Here is a 20,067-nt window from a genome sequence, read left to right on the forward strand (position 1 = left end):
ATTCTCTCCAGCTTTCACAGAGAGCACATTGGCCAAGCAATGGCCGTGACTCATCCACATGGCTGATACTGACAAAGGATCTACAATCTGAGGTACAGGATTGCAGGAAAAGTCCTGAGAGGATTTCACTGACCTTATCAGACCCAAAAGCTACAACTCTTGTTGCATAGGTCCTTCTTTACCTTGGTCTTAACCATCCAGAAGAAAGTATAAAAATGAAATATAAGAAGTAAAGCCTTGCTGTTATGTTGAGCTGTAGGGGACTCAGGTCAACAATTTCTGACATTGCCAGTCAAGCAGAAGACCCAATACTATTATGCACCACTGGACTCTTTTAGAATATTTTGCTGAGCTTACACATCTATAATATTCTAATAATGAACTTAACAAAAAAGGGGATACAGGTGAATGTCCATTTTGTTTCTGCGTATTCAAAGTGGTTAGGATAGATATGTAGTTACATTTTCTTAATGAATGCAGGCATTTGGTCTAATGGTGTTTGTAAATAAGATATCATGTCTGCATGTTGTACAGCAATTAACCACTAGGAAGAATGCATGCAATGTGTTAATTATTGAAACTGTCCTACCAATTTGATTTGAAACTGTGTCATTGCTATTTGTTTCTCAATAAAATTATGGAAAAAAATTGAGTTACAGTTTTGGATAAACATGTGGCAGTGGTTTTCCCTGTGTCTCCGTCTGTCTCTGATTCTATCTCTTTCTCTGCCTCTCTTTGTCTTTCTCATCTCTCTGTGTCTGTCTGTCTCCACTTTTTTTTTTTTTTGTATTTGTCATCCCTAGAAGTAACGCTTTCCCCAGAAGACTGCCAGAATATTGATACAGGTTATTTTTTGTACTCTTCTCATGCTATTATCGCTTGAACAGTCCTTCAATTATCAGTGGCCCTTGGCTCTTCAACGGGACAGTTTAGATACAGTTTTCACTCCATTGACTTTCTGCTGGTATAGAATGTCTTGCAGTCTAAAGTAATCACTTTTTCCTATACCATAATGACAAGTCCTATTTCACTGAAAACTTACCCTCCTTCAATTCAGTAGGATGTGGGAAAGTCATTCTTCTGTCTAGTCACTGGAAAGCCACAAGTTAGGGAAATTAGCACTTGAAGGTGAATATCTTTTTTATAAAAGTGGATCTGATTTGAAAAGGTCAATTACAATTTTTCAAATTTATACCACTTTGAAAGTATTAAAATAACATTTTTTTTCTTGCTTAGTCTTTTCAGATAGTAATGTCAAAAATTTATGCCAAGAATAATTAAATGATAAAAGTTTAACATGAGAATTTATCATTAAGAAACTCATACCTTGATTCTCTGAATTATTATGCAGTGAAAATATTTTTTTTCTTGAAATTATCTTTTAAAGATTTTTCTTATTTCAGCTTCCACATTTTAGGGAAGACATTTCTTGAAACAATAGGACCATTTAATAAGAATTTTAGTTTTTTTAACTTCCTTTAGAAGGTAAGGAAATGAGCTGATAATTACATAAAGATTTACATGTAGCATTCTCAGAAGATGAATTAGTCCCATATATGTAGAATATTTTGAAAAGTCTCTTCAGAGTAAATGCTTGCTTCTTTTGCACATTTCAACTACCAATTAGAAGGTATCTTGCCACTAATTTCCTTAAAATAGGAAAAGTCATTGAGCCTGCCACCAACAAGGTATCAGAGTTATAAATAGATGTCACTAAAGAGCTCTAGTGGGTATTAGTAAAGGAAAGAACAGATTTCCTCAGCTTGGCATGGTGGCATACACCTGTAATCCCAACACTCTGGGAGGCTGAGGCCAGAAGTTTCAATGTAGGCAATTTAGAGATTTAGTGAGACATTGTTTCATATTTTTAAAAAAATAAAGAAGAGTAGGAATGTACCTCAGTGTGGAGACCCTGGGCTCAATCCTCAGTACTGGAGAAAGAAAAAGAGGGAGAAAAGATGAGAGATAGGAGAGAAAACTTGTCTTAATCAAACTTCTGAAGCTATCTCACTTTTGGAAGATAGTTGTAAGCAATAAGACCTAATAATGCTGGCCATTGTCTTGAGCAGGAATGAAGGATCAAAAATGATCCTTTGCACTGGCTCCTGCTTCTTACTCTTCTAATTTATCTAGCATATTAAACTGAAAAGAATCAAATGAGGACATGATTCAGAGCAGAGGGGGAGCCTCACTTCTATATTAAAATTCCAAGGTTTCCTCCTTAGTATGACAACCTTACCATCCTCACCTATAGGATTCCAACTTGAGAAAGGTAGACAATGAAGCATTCGCCACTTTGTCTGAGCTGCCCGAGTCTTTACTGAACTCATAAGGAATTAGATCACTTTGGAGTTTGAGCACATGGGGCTGGGGGTTGGCAAGAGCTTGGGAGAAAAGGCAAACATCAGAGCAAACATGAGCCAAAGCTCCTCACGGAAAACCTTTCTGGTCCACTAGCTGGCTGTGTGCAGATTTGAGGATAGGATCATCATTGAAGTATCTGGACTTTGCACCTCAAATTGCCCAGTTAAGGTGGCCTTACCAACACTCCACAGAAAGGTATTTCAAGTCACTTCTTGATCAAGTTCTCTAGTAGCACACATTTTTGCATTTTTTACAATGCCTGCTCTCATAGGGTTAATTTATTACTCTTTGGACAGAAGGGCCAATTTGGTATGATTTGTCTGTTGTTTAATGTGACTGGCTTCATTCCAGATAGTCAACAGGCCATGGCCCAAACCACCCTAGCACTTGACCTTAGATGTTTCATCTATTCCAAGTGGAACAATTAGTTTGTATGGCTCAGGTTCTTCAGAGAGTAGGTGGGAGCATGCAAGATAGATAGTCCTCCTGTCTCAGAGAAGCCCAACACTGGCGCCAGTTATAGATAGATTTGAGGAAGGTTTCTTCCAAATCTAGCTTCCAAAAAACTTCTTGACACCATCCCCCAAGAGTACTTTTTTCCAAATAGCATAATTCCCATGTTTCAGTTGCTTAGTAGTTACGAATCCAAAAGTTTATTCCTGTGGTTCATATGTATATCTAAGCTTTGAAGTAAAGCCGACACCTTAACTCCTAGGATTGAACATCACATCATTTTGCTGTCATTGCTGGCTAGCTGGGAGAGAGAAAGGCTGTCGTGTTTATTCAAACCTGTAATGTTGGAGTGCAAAATAGAGTTTTGAGAATGGTCTTGCATTTGAGGTGGGAGATGATACAGTGACAAAGCAAAAGGGGCCTCATTTTTACTTGATTAGGGAACATAGTGAAAGTCAGAGAGTCAATATTAAATCCAATCCAAGCCTTCATTCAGAGATATTACGGTGCACTCAATCATCTAATCTTGCAAATCTGAAGGGCCATATACGTAGCTAATTTTTCAAGGACAGATGCATACTTTATTTCCACTACACTATACAGTAGTCATGACTTGTGATTATGTGAAGAGTGAAACCAAGGAAGTGAATAACTAATTTCACTTACATTAAAAACTTTACATTTAGATAGTTACATGTGGCTATTACTGCTGCATTGAACAGTACAACTTAAGAATTATTCTTTCTGTACTGAATTCTAAAATAGCATGTTAGACAATTTGCAGATCTCTTAAAAAGTTATAAGGCAGGGTATTTAACAACTTCTATGGTTGATTACTGTAATCTGTAAGAGGTATGGTTTAGCAGTCTGTAGCTTTTTTTTTTTTTTTTTTTTTTTTTTTTTTTTTTTTTTTTCCAGAACCGGGGATTGAACTCAGGCCCTTGTGCTTGCCAGGGAAGCACTTATTCCACTGAGCCATCTCCCCGGCCCCCAGTCTGTAGCTTTGTAATTGTGATATAAAATGTACCGCAGACTTATCACACAGTGATCTCTAGTTCAACTGTATAGCATGTTATTGTACACAGAACAGAAGCTCAGATTCCTCCACTTAGAGCTATGTGGCCTTGGCAGAGCTGCTAAATCCCTTTTTGCTCCTTTGTAAGATTCAGTTGGTCATAGAAGTATATAGCCCACAGGATTGCTATAAGATTTCAAAGAGTAATTCATACACAAACATTTATCCTGGTGCTTAGCTACATGGTCACCACTCAATAGACACCTAGGTCTTTGAAGACAGTCCTCTTTGGGAAGGGTGGCTGATCCTTAAGTTTACAGAACATTTCCAGTCAATTGAAGAGTCAATATGATACAAAATAGCCTATTAATAAAGTACATGGAGTTATTGATGGTTTAAGCTGCATAGAACAAACATTATGAATAAAGTATCAGTAGCAGTTCCATGTGATCTGTTCCCAGATCGGTGAATCTTTTAGAATAAAAAGTCTTTCATCTAGTCCCTTCATCTCACAAATGAGGATGCTGAGGCCCACAAAAGCTAAGTGCCCTGAACACAGCAGCTCAGGAATGGAGGTGAGCTCCGGTATCCTGACTGGAGTCCCCTGGAAAGAGTAAAGAGAAATCCTATCTAATTTAAATCAGAGTCCTCACTCCTAGAAGTAGATTTTAATGTATATATGTAGTTTTTCACACATTTTCCTCCAAGGTTCACAAGTAAATGTGTGTATATAAAATACAAAAGCATGCTGGCCCATCCACTCACACATGCTTTTCTCAATGCAAACCAAATAACAAGAGAATCTGCAATGAATTTGCTCAAATTCAAAATTTTGTGCAGGATTAGTGATAATTTGTCTTACTTAGAGTAGAGGGAAGTAAATGAAAACAAATTTATAATGAAAATTGCCATTACCTCCCCCCATACTATTATGGTTAGAAAAGTATTTTAAGCATATTTAGTAAAGAAAATTGTATAATCTTATGCCAAAATGGAGTGGCAAAGCTTGCTAGTAGGGATATGGGATTTTGTTTTCAATTTTTATTTATTTATTTGTTTATTTACTTATTTTAATACGTGTTTGCAGTACATAATGATTCCATCCTTCATGGAGAGTTGTACAAGCACATCACACATCCTTTTACTTTTTTCGTTCTTTCCCCTTCCCCTCCCTCCTCCTTCCCTCCATCTCTTGGTCTGCTCCTTTTATTACACGAGTGGAGTTACCTGATCCAGAATGTTACTAGTACTGAGCAACCCTTCCTTCAGTTACAAAAATAAGATAGCCTCAAAATAATCCTAAAAAATAACTTCATCTTTCCTTACATTCACTTTAGAAACAAAATTGAAAGATATGTGATACTGTAGAAGAAGTATTTTACATAATAGAAATGAAAACCTAGAGAAACAAAATATTATTTATAGGTAGACCCATAGTGCTTGGAGGTGGGCCCAGCTGAAGGCTGGGATACAGGCCTACCTGACAAGAGGAACTTTGTAGAGCAATTTCCTTTGGGTTTTTACATTTTTAGCTTTTAGGACACATGGCTTGAGCCATGTTTCCAGACTCCCCAACCTCACACTGGTTGGTAGTCACTGGGGGCAGTACTCTGAGCCCAGCACTGGATACATAGTGGTGAGCTAAGCTCTGAGCTACAATTGCAAGGTGCAGGGCTCAGCATGTCTAAATTGCCTTCATCTTCTGGGAAAGATGACCAATGAATCTTGGCTCAGCTGCATAGTAATTTCCTTTAAAATATTTAGGAATTAAACAAAACTTTTACATTAATTTTTTAAAAGTGAAATTAAATAATATTTTAAACAACATAAAAATTAGACATTAGAAAAGTAAATTAATGGCTCAGTAGAATAAGTGCTTCCCTGACAAGTGTAAGCGCCTGAGTTCAATCCCTGGTTCCACCAAAAAAGAAAAAAAGAAAGAAAAATAAATTAACAATCTTTTAAGAAAGTCTTTTTGTGGAGCTTTTCAGAATTCCTGGGAGTGGAATTAATGATTTTATTACCTGGAGGAATGTGTGGGCCCATAGTCGTGACCTAATTTTCAGAACAGCGCTTTCACCTCTTTCTAGTCGTCCCACCATACAGGAGATTTGTAAACACTCGATATTTGTACAGTTCTGGAAAATATAACAACAGTGGCAGCCCATCAGTATCTCTCAGGGGTGGCAGAGAATCAACAGTGCAATCACTTTATTTACATGTTATTTCATTAGAAATAATTGCCATTTCTGGAAATTTAATTTAACTCATTTAATTTAAAGAACAAATACACTGGAACAAGCAAGGAAGAACACAGCGTGGTGGTTACAATAATTCACAGACTCTACTAGTAATAGATAAAATTAAGCACAAATACAGCACAGGACTTATGCTCCTTTGTGAGAATTTAAACTATCTTTCTGCTGTTGCTAGAGAATTGTTCTGCTTCATTTTCTCTGAACTTAGGAAGATATTTCTTACAGACATCCATAAAATCTAATGCTACATTGGGCAAATCTGGAAAGAAGTGCAGAGAAGACGCACAAGTCCATGTTTCCTCAAAGGCTCAAACCACTGAGGCATGGATGGGCATCTTCCCATCACAATCTTGTCCTCATGAAATGACTTCCTGGTTGGGAGCAGACCCAGTAGTGAGTTCCATTCATTAGGTGCTTATAAACCAGTTCTCAGAATGGCTCAACTTATCATGGGTCACTTTTAATACATGAAATGAATACTGAAAAAGGTTAATTATGATGACATTCTGCCTATATGGAAAGAAGTAAATGCCTCACAATTTACTTTCTGTGTGACATGCAGAGAATGCTACTTCTCTGGGTGTATTCCCTAACTCATGTGAATTTATCTTGTAGACTACTCTTATTTATCGAGATATATGTGCTTTATAAGGATATAAGTGGACTATCCTTATTTATTAGTGCTATATATGTGCTTTATAAGGATATAAGTGGACTATTCTTATTTATTAGTGCTTCATGACTCAAGCACTAGCCAGTGAGCTATAGGTGATCAATAAAAATAAAATTATTGGCTATTATGTGAAGTTCTTGATCTAAGATTTTCACTTTAATGAAATTGATAAACTATAGAATAACCCCAAGAACACTAACCATGAGAAACTATTTTCAGGACTGAAGAACTCTCCAAAAACAAAACAGTAATGTATATCAGAGAAATTCCAGAAAAGCCAGATTTCTACATTATGATTCCAAACACAGCAGACCCTTGAGATACTACCAGCCTCATATAATAAATTGGGTTATAACTGTAATTTTAGGTTTGACTTAGGACCAAAGTCTTGTACTACAACCCAAATGCTTGGCCCTTGTGCCATTGTAAACAAGACTCACGTGCTACAAAGCCTATGGGAGCGTATGTAAGCATCAGTGTGAGCCCAGACTTCTAATGTTCTTATGGAAGGAGATTCTCCTTCCAAGCGACCACCTTCCATTCATCCTTCCTCCCTGCTAGCCAAAGGTGTCAATTTGAATGGTGAATGCAGTATGAAATTATTATTTCTGGTAAGCTAGACATATTTTCTAATTCTTTGGTGAACACACAAGAAAAATTACTGGTGTTTCTGGTAAATTACACACATGGTACAAACCTTCTTGATTATGAAAATGTTTTTTAAGGCGTGCTTTGGGAGGTTTGGAATGCATTATGGACATTTCCACCATTTCTTATAAAAAAGTCTTTTTAACTTTTTAAAAAGAGAATACAAATTAGAATTAAAACAAAATTACAAGTGATACAGAATTTCCCTTAACAAAGTAATATGAATTTCACAATATTTGTTGTAATGCACTGTTGTCTTCCATCCAGTTATTCATATTACCAGATATATGCATGTAAAATTGGAAGAAGAAAGAAAAAAGAAATATATAAGAAATTAAGAAGAGAAAAAGTAAAAACAATTTAAAAAATGAGAAGAAACAAATTAAATCACTGACTGCTTCTTTCCATAGACAAGAAGAAATGTACAGTATGGTTGTTCAAACCATGAAGCTTATATACATAGACAAATCTCTATCTCCTGCTCCCTCTCCTGTCCTTTGTGACTAAGTAACTCTGTCCTTTTGAATAAATTCACTCTCTTATCCCAGTATCTATTGTACCCTTCTGATTCCATTTTTCACTTTCAGGTTCTCACACTAAGGAGATAATATGTTTGTACATGCAAACACTTAAGAGAATGTTCTCTAGTTGCATCCATTTACTGATAAAAGACTCAAATTTGTCCTGTTTTATTGGTGAATAATATTACATTGTGTAAAAAGACCACATTTTCTTTATGTATTCTTCAGCTGATGGACATTTGGGTTGTTTCCAGGAGTTAGCTATGACAAATTGTTCTGCTATAACAATGGATGCACATACATCACTGTGGTATGAGGTTTTAGGAAAAATAGTCCTGATGTACAACCAATTTGAGTTATAACCAGCCCTTCTAAACCAACTGAGTTTGTAAGCAAAGGGTCTGCTATACCAGTGACCAGATCTCCTTGTACTACCAAAGTTGAGCACTGTGGTTCCCATGATAGAAACAAGATATTGGAAAGCTCTTGAGAGGACTCTTATGTTTCCTGTGTATCCTCACTTACATGATGAGTACCAACCATCCCACCCACAAAGGCAAGAGGAAAGCCAGATGGCCCATTATAAACTCCTTGGAAAAGGTGATCCCAGTATGCTAGCTCTGTTAGAGGATGCTGTAGAAACTTATATGTGAAGGATGCTAAGAATGAGAAAGAGTTACCTAGCAGGATGGAATGACTGTCATATGACCCTCTCATATACAGCAGGAAATGCTCAGGAAAGAGGAGGAAGGGATGTGGGAGTGAGATAGACAGATGGAAATAAGGTGGAAAGAGATTTCTAGGAGGTAAAGAATTGTTCTACTATGCTGAGTAAGGAGCTTAGATTTTATGCAGAAGGCACTGGAAAGCCCATAAAGGACTGCAATCAAGGGACACAGTCAGGTGTGTATTTTAGATGCCCAGGTGCTATTTGAGAGGAGAATAGAGAGGGCAGAATGGGAGGCAGGATGGGACTCAAATGAGAAAAGCTGGGTCCTGGAGTTGAAGGAGTGAGATGAAGAGAAGAAAATTTTTGAGATGGTTGGAAAGCAGAATAGATACTTGGATCCTGCTATTAAAAATGAGGAGTGGAAGAAGCTCTTTGGATTGGAATGGGGTTGATGGGTACCAGTATTGCTGAGAAGTGGGATTCTAGAGAAGAGGTACATATGGGAATCATTGGGGATAAGAGTTTTGGACACATGAGGATTGGGGTGGATATTGATGTTCAGATATACCTTGAAAGTCATGAAGGCAAAGAGGTAGGGCTGAACTGAGAAGAAGAGAGGAAAGATTAGGAGAGGTGAGGAGAGGAGAGGAGAGGAGAGGAGAGGAGGTTGAAGATGGTATCCTGAGATATAGGGCATTTAAGGATGGGAAGATGAGATGTCCATGAAAAATTCAAAATAGAGCTAGCAAAAGGGTAAAAAGAGAATCAAAAGAGATTGTTCTGAGGGAAGTCAAGGAATGTTACAGTTTAAGGAAGTAACCAGGAGTATCAAATGCTGTAGAAAAATTCAGAAAGATAAGGTTTCACTAATCTGAGTAGTGAAAGGCAAGAAAAAAGTTTGGAGAAGTGGAGACAGAGATACAGTGACAAAAGCATAAGGAGACAAGATAATAAGGTGAAGATATTCTTAGGGTAGAAGAGAATGATATTTCAGTGTTAGAGATCCATTTTGAAATTCAAATTGGAAATTAGGATCCTAACACAGGATGTTGGCATTACGTGCTTTCAGATTCCTAATAAGAAATGTGATTCACCAACTTGTTTTTAACCAAATAAAAGCTGTAGGAGGTCTTATTTAGCTTTTGATTTTAGAATAAACTTTGCATAATCACTCTTTATCTAAAGCTGTTTTGACATGATGACACGGGAAGTTCTGTGATTTGAACCAATAAGAGAGAAGGAGTATAAAACTTGAATTGAAATAAGATACAGAAAGCAAGGATTATAACACCAATCATCAGTGTGCAACTAGACTTTGATGATATTAGAAACAATATTATCTATGTCAAAGACATTTAATGAGAACAAGGAAAATATTTGCCAAAATGACACAAATGCCTAAACTTTTCCAAATAAATGTAGTTGTTGATACACATTGTCTCAGTGAACTCATGAGAGACTGAATGGAAATTGGAAAGATAAAACATGCACATATCCAAACAAAATACCCATAAAGCTGAGGTGTGGCTTATGGTAGCATATTTGCCTAGCACATACAAGGTTCTGATTTTGATCCCCACCACCAACAAAAACAAAACTAAAAAATAAGCAAAATCTAACATATTTGAGTTTTCACTGGACATGGCTTTCCAGAGCATCTTTCCCATTTGGATTGTACATATTAGAATTCCATAGGGACAAATTACTATGCCTGCTCTATTACCCCCTTGGAAGCTTTTGCTTAGTGATAGAACGCAGTTTTATTGATTTATCCTACAAGAGGCTATGTATTAGCCTGTTGTCTTATAGCAGGCTAACATATACTAATGAAAACACAAATATTCTGATGCCTTTGGAAAAGAACCTTGCATCCTTCTCTGTTTCATCTGCTGACTCAGGCTGAGGCCCCTGGATGAATGCACCTGGGCTCAGGATTCAGGGGGAGACAGAGCCCACAGGCAGGGGACATTCATCTGGGTTTGGGGAACTTGATTTCCAAACCTATGGATTACTAAACTGAACAATGGCCTATCAGTGCTTCTTTGACATGAAGTAAATGATCCCTGACTACCCACAGCTGGCTAGACACAGCCCTTCAAAATCTGGCTTTCTTTACTGGAACCTTCTTGCCTCTGCCCTGTCCTGTGTACACACATGCACGCACACACACACACACACACACACACACACACACACTTCCACAAATTTGGCTTGGCTGTAAGTGGAATGTTATTTATACCCAGCGAATTCTATGTTCTGGGGGTAAGTGATTCTTAAGTTTACTTACACTCTTACTTTATAGTGTATCTTCTGCAAATCCTTTCGAACTTTCGATCTTTCAATTTTTTAAAATTATGCTTACTATTATTCCTTTCAGGCATACAAATGCTAAAGTCACAGGTTCAATTCCTTAGGCACAAATTTGCTGCCTTGAATTCTTTTACTTTGTAATTGAGTGGAATAATTAGATTCCCCAAAGGATGCACTGGTACATTGTCATAACAGCCACTTCATTTTAACTGAATGGGCAGAGGGGCTAGTGAATGCAAATATTATCAACACTTTCAAACTGCTTGTACATGTTTGCTTATAGTTGGGCTTAAAGTGCCCTGAGGCTAGGGAGATAGCTCAGTAGAATAAGTGCTTGCCTGGCAAGTGGAAGGGCCTGAGTTCAATTCCTGGTTCTGCCAAAAAAATAAATAATTTTTTTTAAAAAGTGCCCTGAGAACCTTGAGGGAAGAGATAATAGAATGGCACACCAACAGCTCTTTTAAAGGTGACTCCAGAAGCTATTTGGAGTGGCTATGGGTTCAAGTTCAAGTTGATTGGTGGCTTATTGTTATCTTCATTCCCTGAACTGAACCTTAAAAACACAATGTTGAGCAACTGCACAAATCTTTATGGATTTTCATTAGGGTAGAAGATGTGACAAAAGTGTGCCGTGCCCATGAGCCGGAGTGCAGTGGTGCCCAGTGGAGCCTCTGGCAATTACATATTTTTGCATAAACAGCATTGGTGTTCGGTGTTTCCTAGCTCCCCACCTGGCAAGGACAGTGACCATAGTCCATACAGAAGCAGCTTCAGACTCTCAGGGGTTTTCTTCTGGTTCTGGCTTTGTGCTCTTTTCCTTACTCTTCCCTTGTCCTGAGGCTTCCTGCCAAGGGTCTCTCCCTGCCATTAGTGTCTTTGGAGAAAGAACTCCTGCTTGGAAGTGTGGCTTTTGCCACACTATCACCCCAAGATGATGCATCTCAGGCTGGGCTTCTGTAGTACAGCTGTGGGGCAAGAAGCACTCATTGAGCCCCCACACATCCCAGACACTAGGACACAGGGGTCTCAGGATGCCCCCACTTCAAGCCCCTACATGTGTGTTTGCTTGATATGGAAGACAATGCTGGGTTCTGAGGTGTTCTCTGATTCTACATATCTGGGGAATGTGCTTGTAGCCTTCTATTCCTTATGGAGTTGATCTGCGGCCCATAAATGAAATGAACCTTGCCATTTACTTGGAGACTCTGCCATGTAGTTAGGGAACAAGGGAGATAAAGCTCTATATTTAGCAGAGGTGTATGAGAGAACCGAAAATTGCTAACTCAAGGGTGTTGTTGAGAGTTTTGCTAAGTCCCAATGAAGCTCAGACTAGACCTCACATGGACCCCAAGCCTTTGATTCTCCACAGATTTTGGCCCAGGAAACCTGGCTACATCATCTTCTGGAAAAGCGGAGGACCCTGAGACTCAGCAATAGGTGCAACTTTCTAAGAGCTGTGTGTTGAAAAGAGCTCCACCAAGATCACAAATTCTCACCTTCTCAGTCCATGAGGATGGACCAACAGCTGAACCTTTTTGTTCCTGAAATGGACTAAAGGTGATAATGGATGCTTTTGTTTGCATTTTTTAAAAGTGACCTCCATGGCAAGCTTTAAAAGAGGGAAAATTTTGTATTACAATTGCTTCTTTGTCTTCATAAAGAGCTCACTTTAATTCTTCAAAATTTTTACTGCCAAGAAATGTCAGGCATATCTGAGCATCAGAAGAGACTGAACGCTAGACTTGAAGTGAAAACCATCTGTAGTGGAGAATTTGTTGAATCCAATTCTCTCAGTTCTATGCACATTGAAGCAACTCACCAGTATTTTTGCAGGGCTCTGTCTATGGAGCTGGACCCTGGGCACATCTCGCTTCCTGACAAGATGAGGGATGGTAGAGTTTCGCAAAAAGGCACTGAGCTCAGGTGTATCCTCTGGGGTGGCAGCAGGCTGCAAACAGAAAGCAGGAGGAATCAATTGCATTAGCTACGTAACCTTTTTACAAGCTCGCAACTCCAGACAATCCTCCACATGTCACTGAATTGGATTCACAGGACAGTTCAGAGATGAGATTTACCCACACAGCTTCCACAGCAAAAAGGACCTGCCTTGACAGAGAATGAGCCTTTCCACGCTCTGATTACAGAAATTCATGCAGCAGTTCATGCAGCATATATTCTTGACACATGTATCTTGTATGGATGGATAAGATTTTAAGCAGAAATGATTTCCCCATAAGTGTAGATATGTAGAGCTGACCTTCCAGGCATGAACTATCTCTTATTATTTTCCTCTCATAGTATATTGGTGCTGGCTAAACTTAGGGATACACTGAACAGGGGAGATGGATTCTAAGGTGAGAGGAAAGTAGAGAAGTAGCCCAGAATAGCCGAGGACCTGATGTCTACATTGTCGACTCCCCATCTCAGTGCTTGTAAGTAATGCTTGGCAGTACAGAACTGATTCTAATGGAAATGACTTTTCGAAATGATTCTCTGGCATATCATGTTGTAACAATGCTTGATTTTAGTCAATATTTATTGTTCAAGCATCCTAGAACTGATGATTTTATCTCAGACTTTATGCTGGGTACCTCTGATGGCTAAAAACAATTTAGAAAGTTCCAAAAAGTCACACATAATAACTGCATTCTTTTAAAAAAATTTTTATTTATATGTGTGTGTGTGTGTGTGTGTGTGTGTGTGTGTGTGTGTGGCCAGCTCAGCCCACCAGGGGGCGGGGCTGGCTGGCATGTGGTGCTGGGGGATTGAACCGCGGTCCCTATGCTTTGCTAAGCTTGTTCTAAGTAGGTGCTTTACTGAACCATCTCACCAGCCCCACATTCTTTTTGTTGGACCAAATAAAATATAAAACCCAATTTTCTGACCTCCCCTCAAGTCTCAACCTGAGAATTATCTGTTCTGTTTATATCTGTTTTGGTTTAAGATTGGGCGACAATACCATATGCCCATCTCTATGGAATAAAAACAGAAATGTCTACATTGTGTTGTAGGATGCATCACAAAAGATGAAATGATAATGCCTAGTGTATTGTGAGGACCTGAAAAAACCTGCTGGAACCCCTCATTATCTGTAAAGCTAAGCCAGCATTGGTGCTGACTGGTCTCGGTTGTTGAATGGATTTTGATGTATAGCTATTTGAAAAAGTATGAAAATAAGCTCTTACAACATTCAGTCTCATAAAGTCATGCTTGGTGGCTCTGAATTGAGAATATTGTCCAGAATCTTATCCTGCAAATAAAACACCAAAGCAAAAATAATAATAATAATAATAATAATATTACCAGCAATGTTATTTATAAAAAGAGAAAAAAATACTAATCTAAAATGTATTGAGCATCTATAGGTTACTGCTTAAATAAAAATCATACATGTATTCAAAAGATTTGATAGTGTTTTAGTTTTTGTTGTTGTTGTTTTATTATTTTGTGCAGGGCCTCACTACACAGCTTAGACTTGTAGTGATCGTCCTGCTTTCAGCCTCCCCAGTGCTGGGATTACAGGCATGCACCACCATGCCCAGACACCATGCCCAGAATCGGTTGCCACTTTAGGGTGCCGGGGGGCAGGGCCAATGCAACATATGGTGCCAGGGATCAAACCCCAGGCCCTGAGCTTGCCTAAGCAGGCGCTTAGTCCATTAAGCTATCTCACCAGCCCTTGACAGTTTTTTAAATTGTTGAAACAGAGCTACATTATAATTTATAAAGACATAAGAAACTTGTAAGGGAAAAGACAAGTTACATAATAGTATATATAATAAGATTTTATATATCATATATCTACAAATGCAAAAGTGTCAGGTTGATCATGAAAATTTTAAGTCATGGAGATTTTGTGATATCAAGGAAGTTTTGCTAATTTTGCTTTAAGAATGATAATGACATTCTGGATTTGTAGAGTATTCTTGTCTTTGGCAGTATATCACACAATATTTCTGGTTAAAATGGAAAACTTAGAGCACAAATAAATAGAAAACATAACAATTGTGTGGAAACACTAGAAGAAGTTGAAATTTTTTCTTCATGTTTTCGCATAATGTCTCCTACATTCTTATGTGGACATATCTCTTAATATGACGATCTTTTCCAAAAGAGTAAGTGGAGAATGAGTAAATGGAGATAACGGGTTCAGCCTGGCTATAAATAGAGAGGGGAAGTGCCTCTTCTTGGAAGAAGACATAGAGCTTTATGATTTGATTTAGTAATTTTTGAAGATGGAGGAAATTTATAAGACCTAAAGAAGGGACTAAGAACTGGCCAAATAGCTTAACGGATTAAAGTGCTTGCAAGCAGGCACTGGGACTGGGAATTCGATCCCCAGGCCTGTCGAGCTGGCCCCGCCCCCAGGATATGCTGAGACAGCAATTGAGACTGGGTGTGGTGGCGCGAATTTGTAATCTCAGCACTAATGAGGCTGTAAATAGGCGGATCACTATGAGTCCGATCTAGTAGTGAGACCCCTCTACACCCTGTAGACCCTTCCTAAAATATAGAAAAAAATATAATAATAAGGAAGGGACTAATAGAAAGGAAATGACTGAATTTACAAGGAATCACAGATTTTGTTTTTCAAAATTAAAGTCAGAGGGCCGGCAAGATAGCTCAGTGGTTGAAGCATTTGCTTTGGCAAGCGTAGGGACAAGAGTTCAATCCCTGGTCCCACATGCTGTGCCTGCCCTGCCTCCAGATGTGTTGAGTGGGTGACTGAGTCCTGCTGTGGTGGTGCATGCCTATAATTCCAGGGCTGGGAAGACTGAAAACAGGAGAGTCAATATGAGTCCAAGTTGCATAGTGAGACCCTGTACCAAATACATAAATTAAATTAAACTCTCTCATTTAAAAATGTAGAAGAGTTGAAGCTGGGAGAGTGGTGACTAGAGTGTGCAGGATAGGGCTTAGTGGCTGTGATGGTGAAACGGACAGTTTAAAGATACTGTTGTGGGGCCGGGGAGATGGCTCAGTGGAATAAGTGCTTCCCTGGCAAGCGCAAGGGTCTGAATTCAATCCCCGGTTCCACACACACACACACACAAAAAGACAAAGATACTGTTGTGTCACAGTTATCTAACTGTAAGGTGAGAGAAAATACACAGGAAGTTCAAGGTCAGTTGTGAAGGCAGGAGAAGACAATGTGGAGACTGTGAGGGACAGAACTTCAGAAGAACCCACTTCCTCAAACAAGGGCTAACGGATAAGAACTTCCCATCAATCTACAATGGTGCCACAGCAAAGGGTAGAAGAGCCAGATTAGAACTATGCATGGCTCAGATTTCAGAGTGGAGACTTAGAGGACATTGGACAAGGGGAGTTAAGATGTCATGTGAAAGGATGTTTCAAGTAACTCATCTTAGATTCTGGTTTGCTGGGGGGAAATATTGTGGCTATAGGCAATCTTGAGTAGACTAACTGCCTTAGAGAAAGTACTCATAAAGGCAGAGAATGTCTAATAAAATGAGAACATTATAAACAAGAGACCGAATTAAAGAAAGGGATGTTGCCTATTTCAGAGGCGGGGTACTTAGAGCTCTTATTGAAAGGCTAGTGTCTGAAGCATTGGGATGTATGTGGTTTGACCTTGGAAAGGTCAATATCACAGATGCTGGGCTAACCCAGGACCATGGCAGGGCCTGGTCTAGAGAGAAGAAAAGGCCAAAGGTTGACTCACAGATACTCAGTGATAGAGGATGATATGGAAAAGCCTTTCTAACCTAAGATAATCTGACCTTAGGCCAAAAATAGAGCACTGTGGGAATGTCTCATGTGTTTTCTATGATAGCCTTTGTCTGTCTGGTTTTTTTGCTTTGTATAGTTTTTGCTTTGAAATTCACAACACATACTTGCTATCTTTATAGGTTCATCAAAATTGGCTTATGGAAGTTAACTCTAGGTAACCAAACTACAGAGAGAAGGTAATAGAAAGTAGGGACTGATTCTTTTTTCTCAATTTGTAGCTTATAATTATTGTAGTAACATCAATATCAGTATTAGTATTAGTAGAACAACAGCCTAAAGGCAAGGGTTTCTTGTATAGTTTTATAAGATATAGCTTGTATACATATAAGGAATATATCTTATTGTGGTACAACATCATTCATCAATACACATGGCCTTTCAATAAAACACAAGACTTAACTATGAGCTAGACAATAAGTCCAACATAAGCAAAGGTTGATGGAATATGTGTTTTCCCGTTTTGTAACATTATTTTGCAAGTGCAGAAATGCCAGCCTTAAAAGTCAAGAGATCCTCAACTACTTGTAAACCAGTTTTTCTCCAATGGCATTCCAGAAATTATTTCAAAGAACAAAACAAAACAAAAGCAAGGAAGAAGTTATCCAAGAAATGTAAACAATAGTTAAAGTCCACTTTCTACACAAACATTAGAGCCACTTTCACAGCTGGCCATGACCCATGGGCCATGTTTTTCCTTCCTCTGAGATCGAGGGAGATGCTGCATGCCAGTCTCCTTGCACCCGTGCAAGACAGACATTCAGGTCAGAGCACACATCGCTCAATTGTATGAGGAGCTGGTAAGCGTTTCAATGGCTTCCTCAGCATAACAGAAATGGCCTCTTTTGGCAATAAGATGATTATGAGTAAGTATGTTTCTCTCTCCAGCCACTACTTGGAATTTAAAGCCAACATAGGATTCTATTTACATAATGTTTTCATCAAACTCTTCATTCAGGTAGAGGTTTAAATGAATGGAATAAAGAATATGGATCAATCTATAGGTTAAAGGGCAGAATGTGTAGTAGAGCTGGAAGTGTAACTAACATTTGAAAGAAAAAGTATACAGATTAGGGGCTCTAAGAATCTGAACAAAAACAGCACACACTCTTTTTCTTTTTTGTGATTTATTTTTGGATTGTAGGTATTCCTCGCACAGAGAAGCAGTAAACTATTCTCATGGAATTGTTTGTCTGTATTTAAGTATAAGTGGAGACCAATCCAGGGGGACATCCACCATGTAATTAAGACATACATCTTAAGGATTTGAGGGGAGTGAAAAATGCCCACTTTTCTTTTTCTGCCTGAAAAGTTCATGAAAAGCAGAATTACAAGAATCATCCCACTCTCCTGTTGATATTGAAGCTTTTCTTGTCTTTTAACAATGTTATCATTTTAAGAAATATAAATGGACTGATCAGTTGATATCCCTATATCTGAGCTTAAGGCCAAATGAACCAGGTTAGTTTTTATTGCACGGAAGGCAGCTAATCTTGAAACTCATTTTCATATCATTTACTTAAGGTTGGCAATTATTGTTTATCTTAGTTACTTTTCTCTCATTGCTGAAACAAAATACCTGATCCCCCAAATTAAGGAAAGGTTGATTTAGCTCACAGTGGGGAGGTTTCAGTACATACTTGGCTGTTTCCAAGATAGGTTTCCATGGCTGAGGGGCAGCCAGTTGTTCATGGAAGCAGCAGACAGCAAAAGCAGCAAGAGCAAAAAGGGGCAAAAGAGGTGAAAAGGGAGGAGCAAGCCTCTTTTCCTCCTGCAGGGTGTACATAGGCTGTCGGCCCTAGGGTGGTGTGGCACTTTCACTGCCAGTGCTAACAGAGTCATGAACCAATCACAAACTCTAGATTCAGCTGCCTCTGAGTAGCCCACCCCCATGACTTCAGGGGGCTTGAAGGGGGCATGCAGACACAAACTGTAACACTGCTTTAAAAAACGTAGACATGAGAACCTGAAGACCCTCTCAAAGAGCAGAAATGCAAAAAGCAATGGGTCCCAGGAGTATGAATGGATGGACAGGCTGTATAAAAGAGAAGGGGATGACATCATTGATCAAGGGCAGTCCTACCCTCAGAGAGCATATGTCCAGGATGCTGGAGAAGACCACTTCAAGAGCAAGTGCTAGTTGCCACTACAGAATCACAGTTGCAAGAAAAAGGATTAAAATTTAGTGCTGCTCTCCTGCTTAGAACTTTTGAATGAACTGCTTAGGCTTTTATTTTCTGGAAGAAGAACTTGTAGGAGAAGCTACAGTACTACAGAGGCAAGAGGCAGACATGAATAATGCTTTAGCTATGAACTAAGTGGTGGCTGCAAATGCTCAAGACCCACAAAAGATGTGCACAAAAGAAAGTCTACAAAGAAGAAAAAAATTAGTAGTTAACTATACTAAATGGTCTTCCTTTTTATGTCTGAGTTTTGAGTTGTCCATGTGTCTGCGTGAAAAAATGGTGGGGAGAGGGAGAGAGAGAGAGAGAGAGAAAGAGTGAATAAGGGAGAATCCTTAGGGACTAACAAGTGTCCTTCCATTCTGCATTAATGAGAACCAGTAAGCAGAGCCCGTTATGAAAGAGCAAAGAACTCTTAAGGATAAAGTGAAACTATGCAAATTTGCCAAGCCACTGTCTGCAGGCCCACTTGATTCTAAAAAACTATTTTCAGTACTATGATCCTTGACGAACGAACTGGTTCTGCTTCTCTTGTTCGTGTTTGTACTTTTTGGTTGTAATTTGGACTTCCTGTGGGCTTGGTTTTGTTGAAGAGACCAGACTCAGTGGCGACCTCCTGCTTTTCTATGGCTCTAGTGACAGTTCTTACAAACAGTATTGGCTTCTTCTCCCATGATGCTCTTCCTGGCTTGGCCTCTGTGAAATCATGTTTACCTCAGGGCTCTTGCTTGAGTTAATCCAAGAATGTGATACTGTGCTCTGACACAGCTGACATATGGGCATCGCATTTGTCCTCTTCCCCTTACACAGCCTCTCATTCCTCAGCCTTTTCCCTCAGAGTCTCACACTTGGCTGTGTATTATGAAACCTTGCCCATTGGAAAAAATATATATTTTTCTCCTTGTGAAACACTTCGTGCCTTAGTTTGGTTTACTTTTTCAACCTCATCTTATCTACAGATCATCCCCTGTTTGAATGCCTTTCCAAACCCAGAAAAAGTCCACTAAAACAACAAAATTGATAGTTTGAAATAATTATTTTACTGCCTCTAGTATAGTTGAAAACTACTTTACCCCTACTTTAAAGTTTTATTCCAAGAAGGATCTGGAACAAATTAGATTTAATGGATTGGTCTGAATGTTGCAGACAGTTGAATGTTTCAAACCGTTTTAGATGGTAGAAATGGTAGAATATGAAGAAACCATCATACTGAAATCCTCT

The 20,067-nt window shown here is 38.8% G+C and overlaps 1 protein-coding gene across 1 annotated transcript in view; it reads right to left on the minus strand.

The window, feature by feature from the left end:
- Itga8 (integrin subunit alpha 8) overlaps positions 1-20,067 on the minus strand; it is a 227,371-nt gene that overhangs the window by 31,307 nt on the left and 175,997 nt on the right. Inside the window, exons 26-27 of the mRNA XM_012517847.2 lie at positions 12,732-12,860; positions 5,857-5,970 (exon numbers count right to left, since the gene is read on the minus strand). Of these exons, the coding sequence (XP_012373301.2) occupies positions 5,857-5,970; positions 12,732-12,860 (243 nt within the window). The remainder of the gene's footprint in view (positions 1-5,856; positions 5,971-12,731; positions 12,861-20,067) is intronic.

This window comes from Octodon degus, unplaced genomic scaffold (assembly GCF_000260255.1).
Source record: "Octodon degus isolate 3935 unplaced genomic scaffold, OctDeg1.0 scaffold00220, whole genome shotgun sequence".
Lineage (NCBI taxonomy): Eukaryota > Metazoa > Chordata > Mammalia > Rodentia > Octodontidae > Octodon > Octodon degus.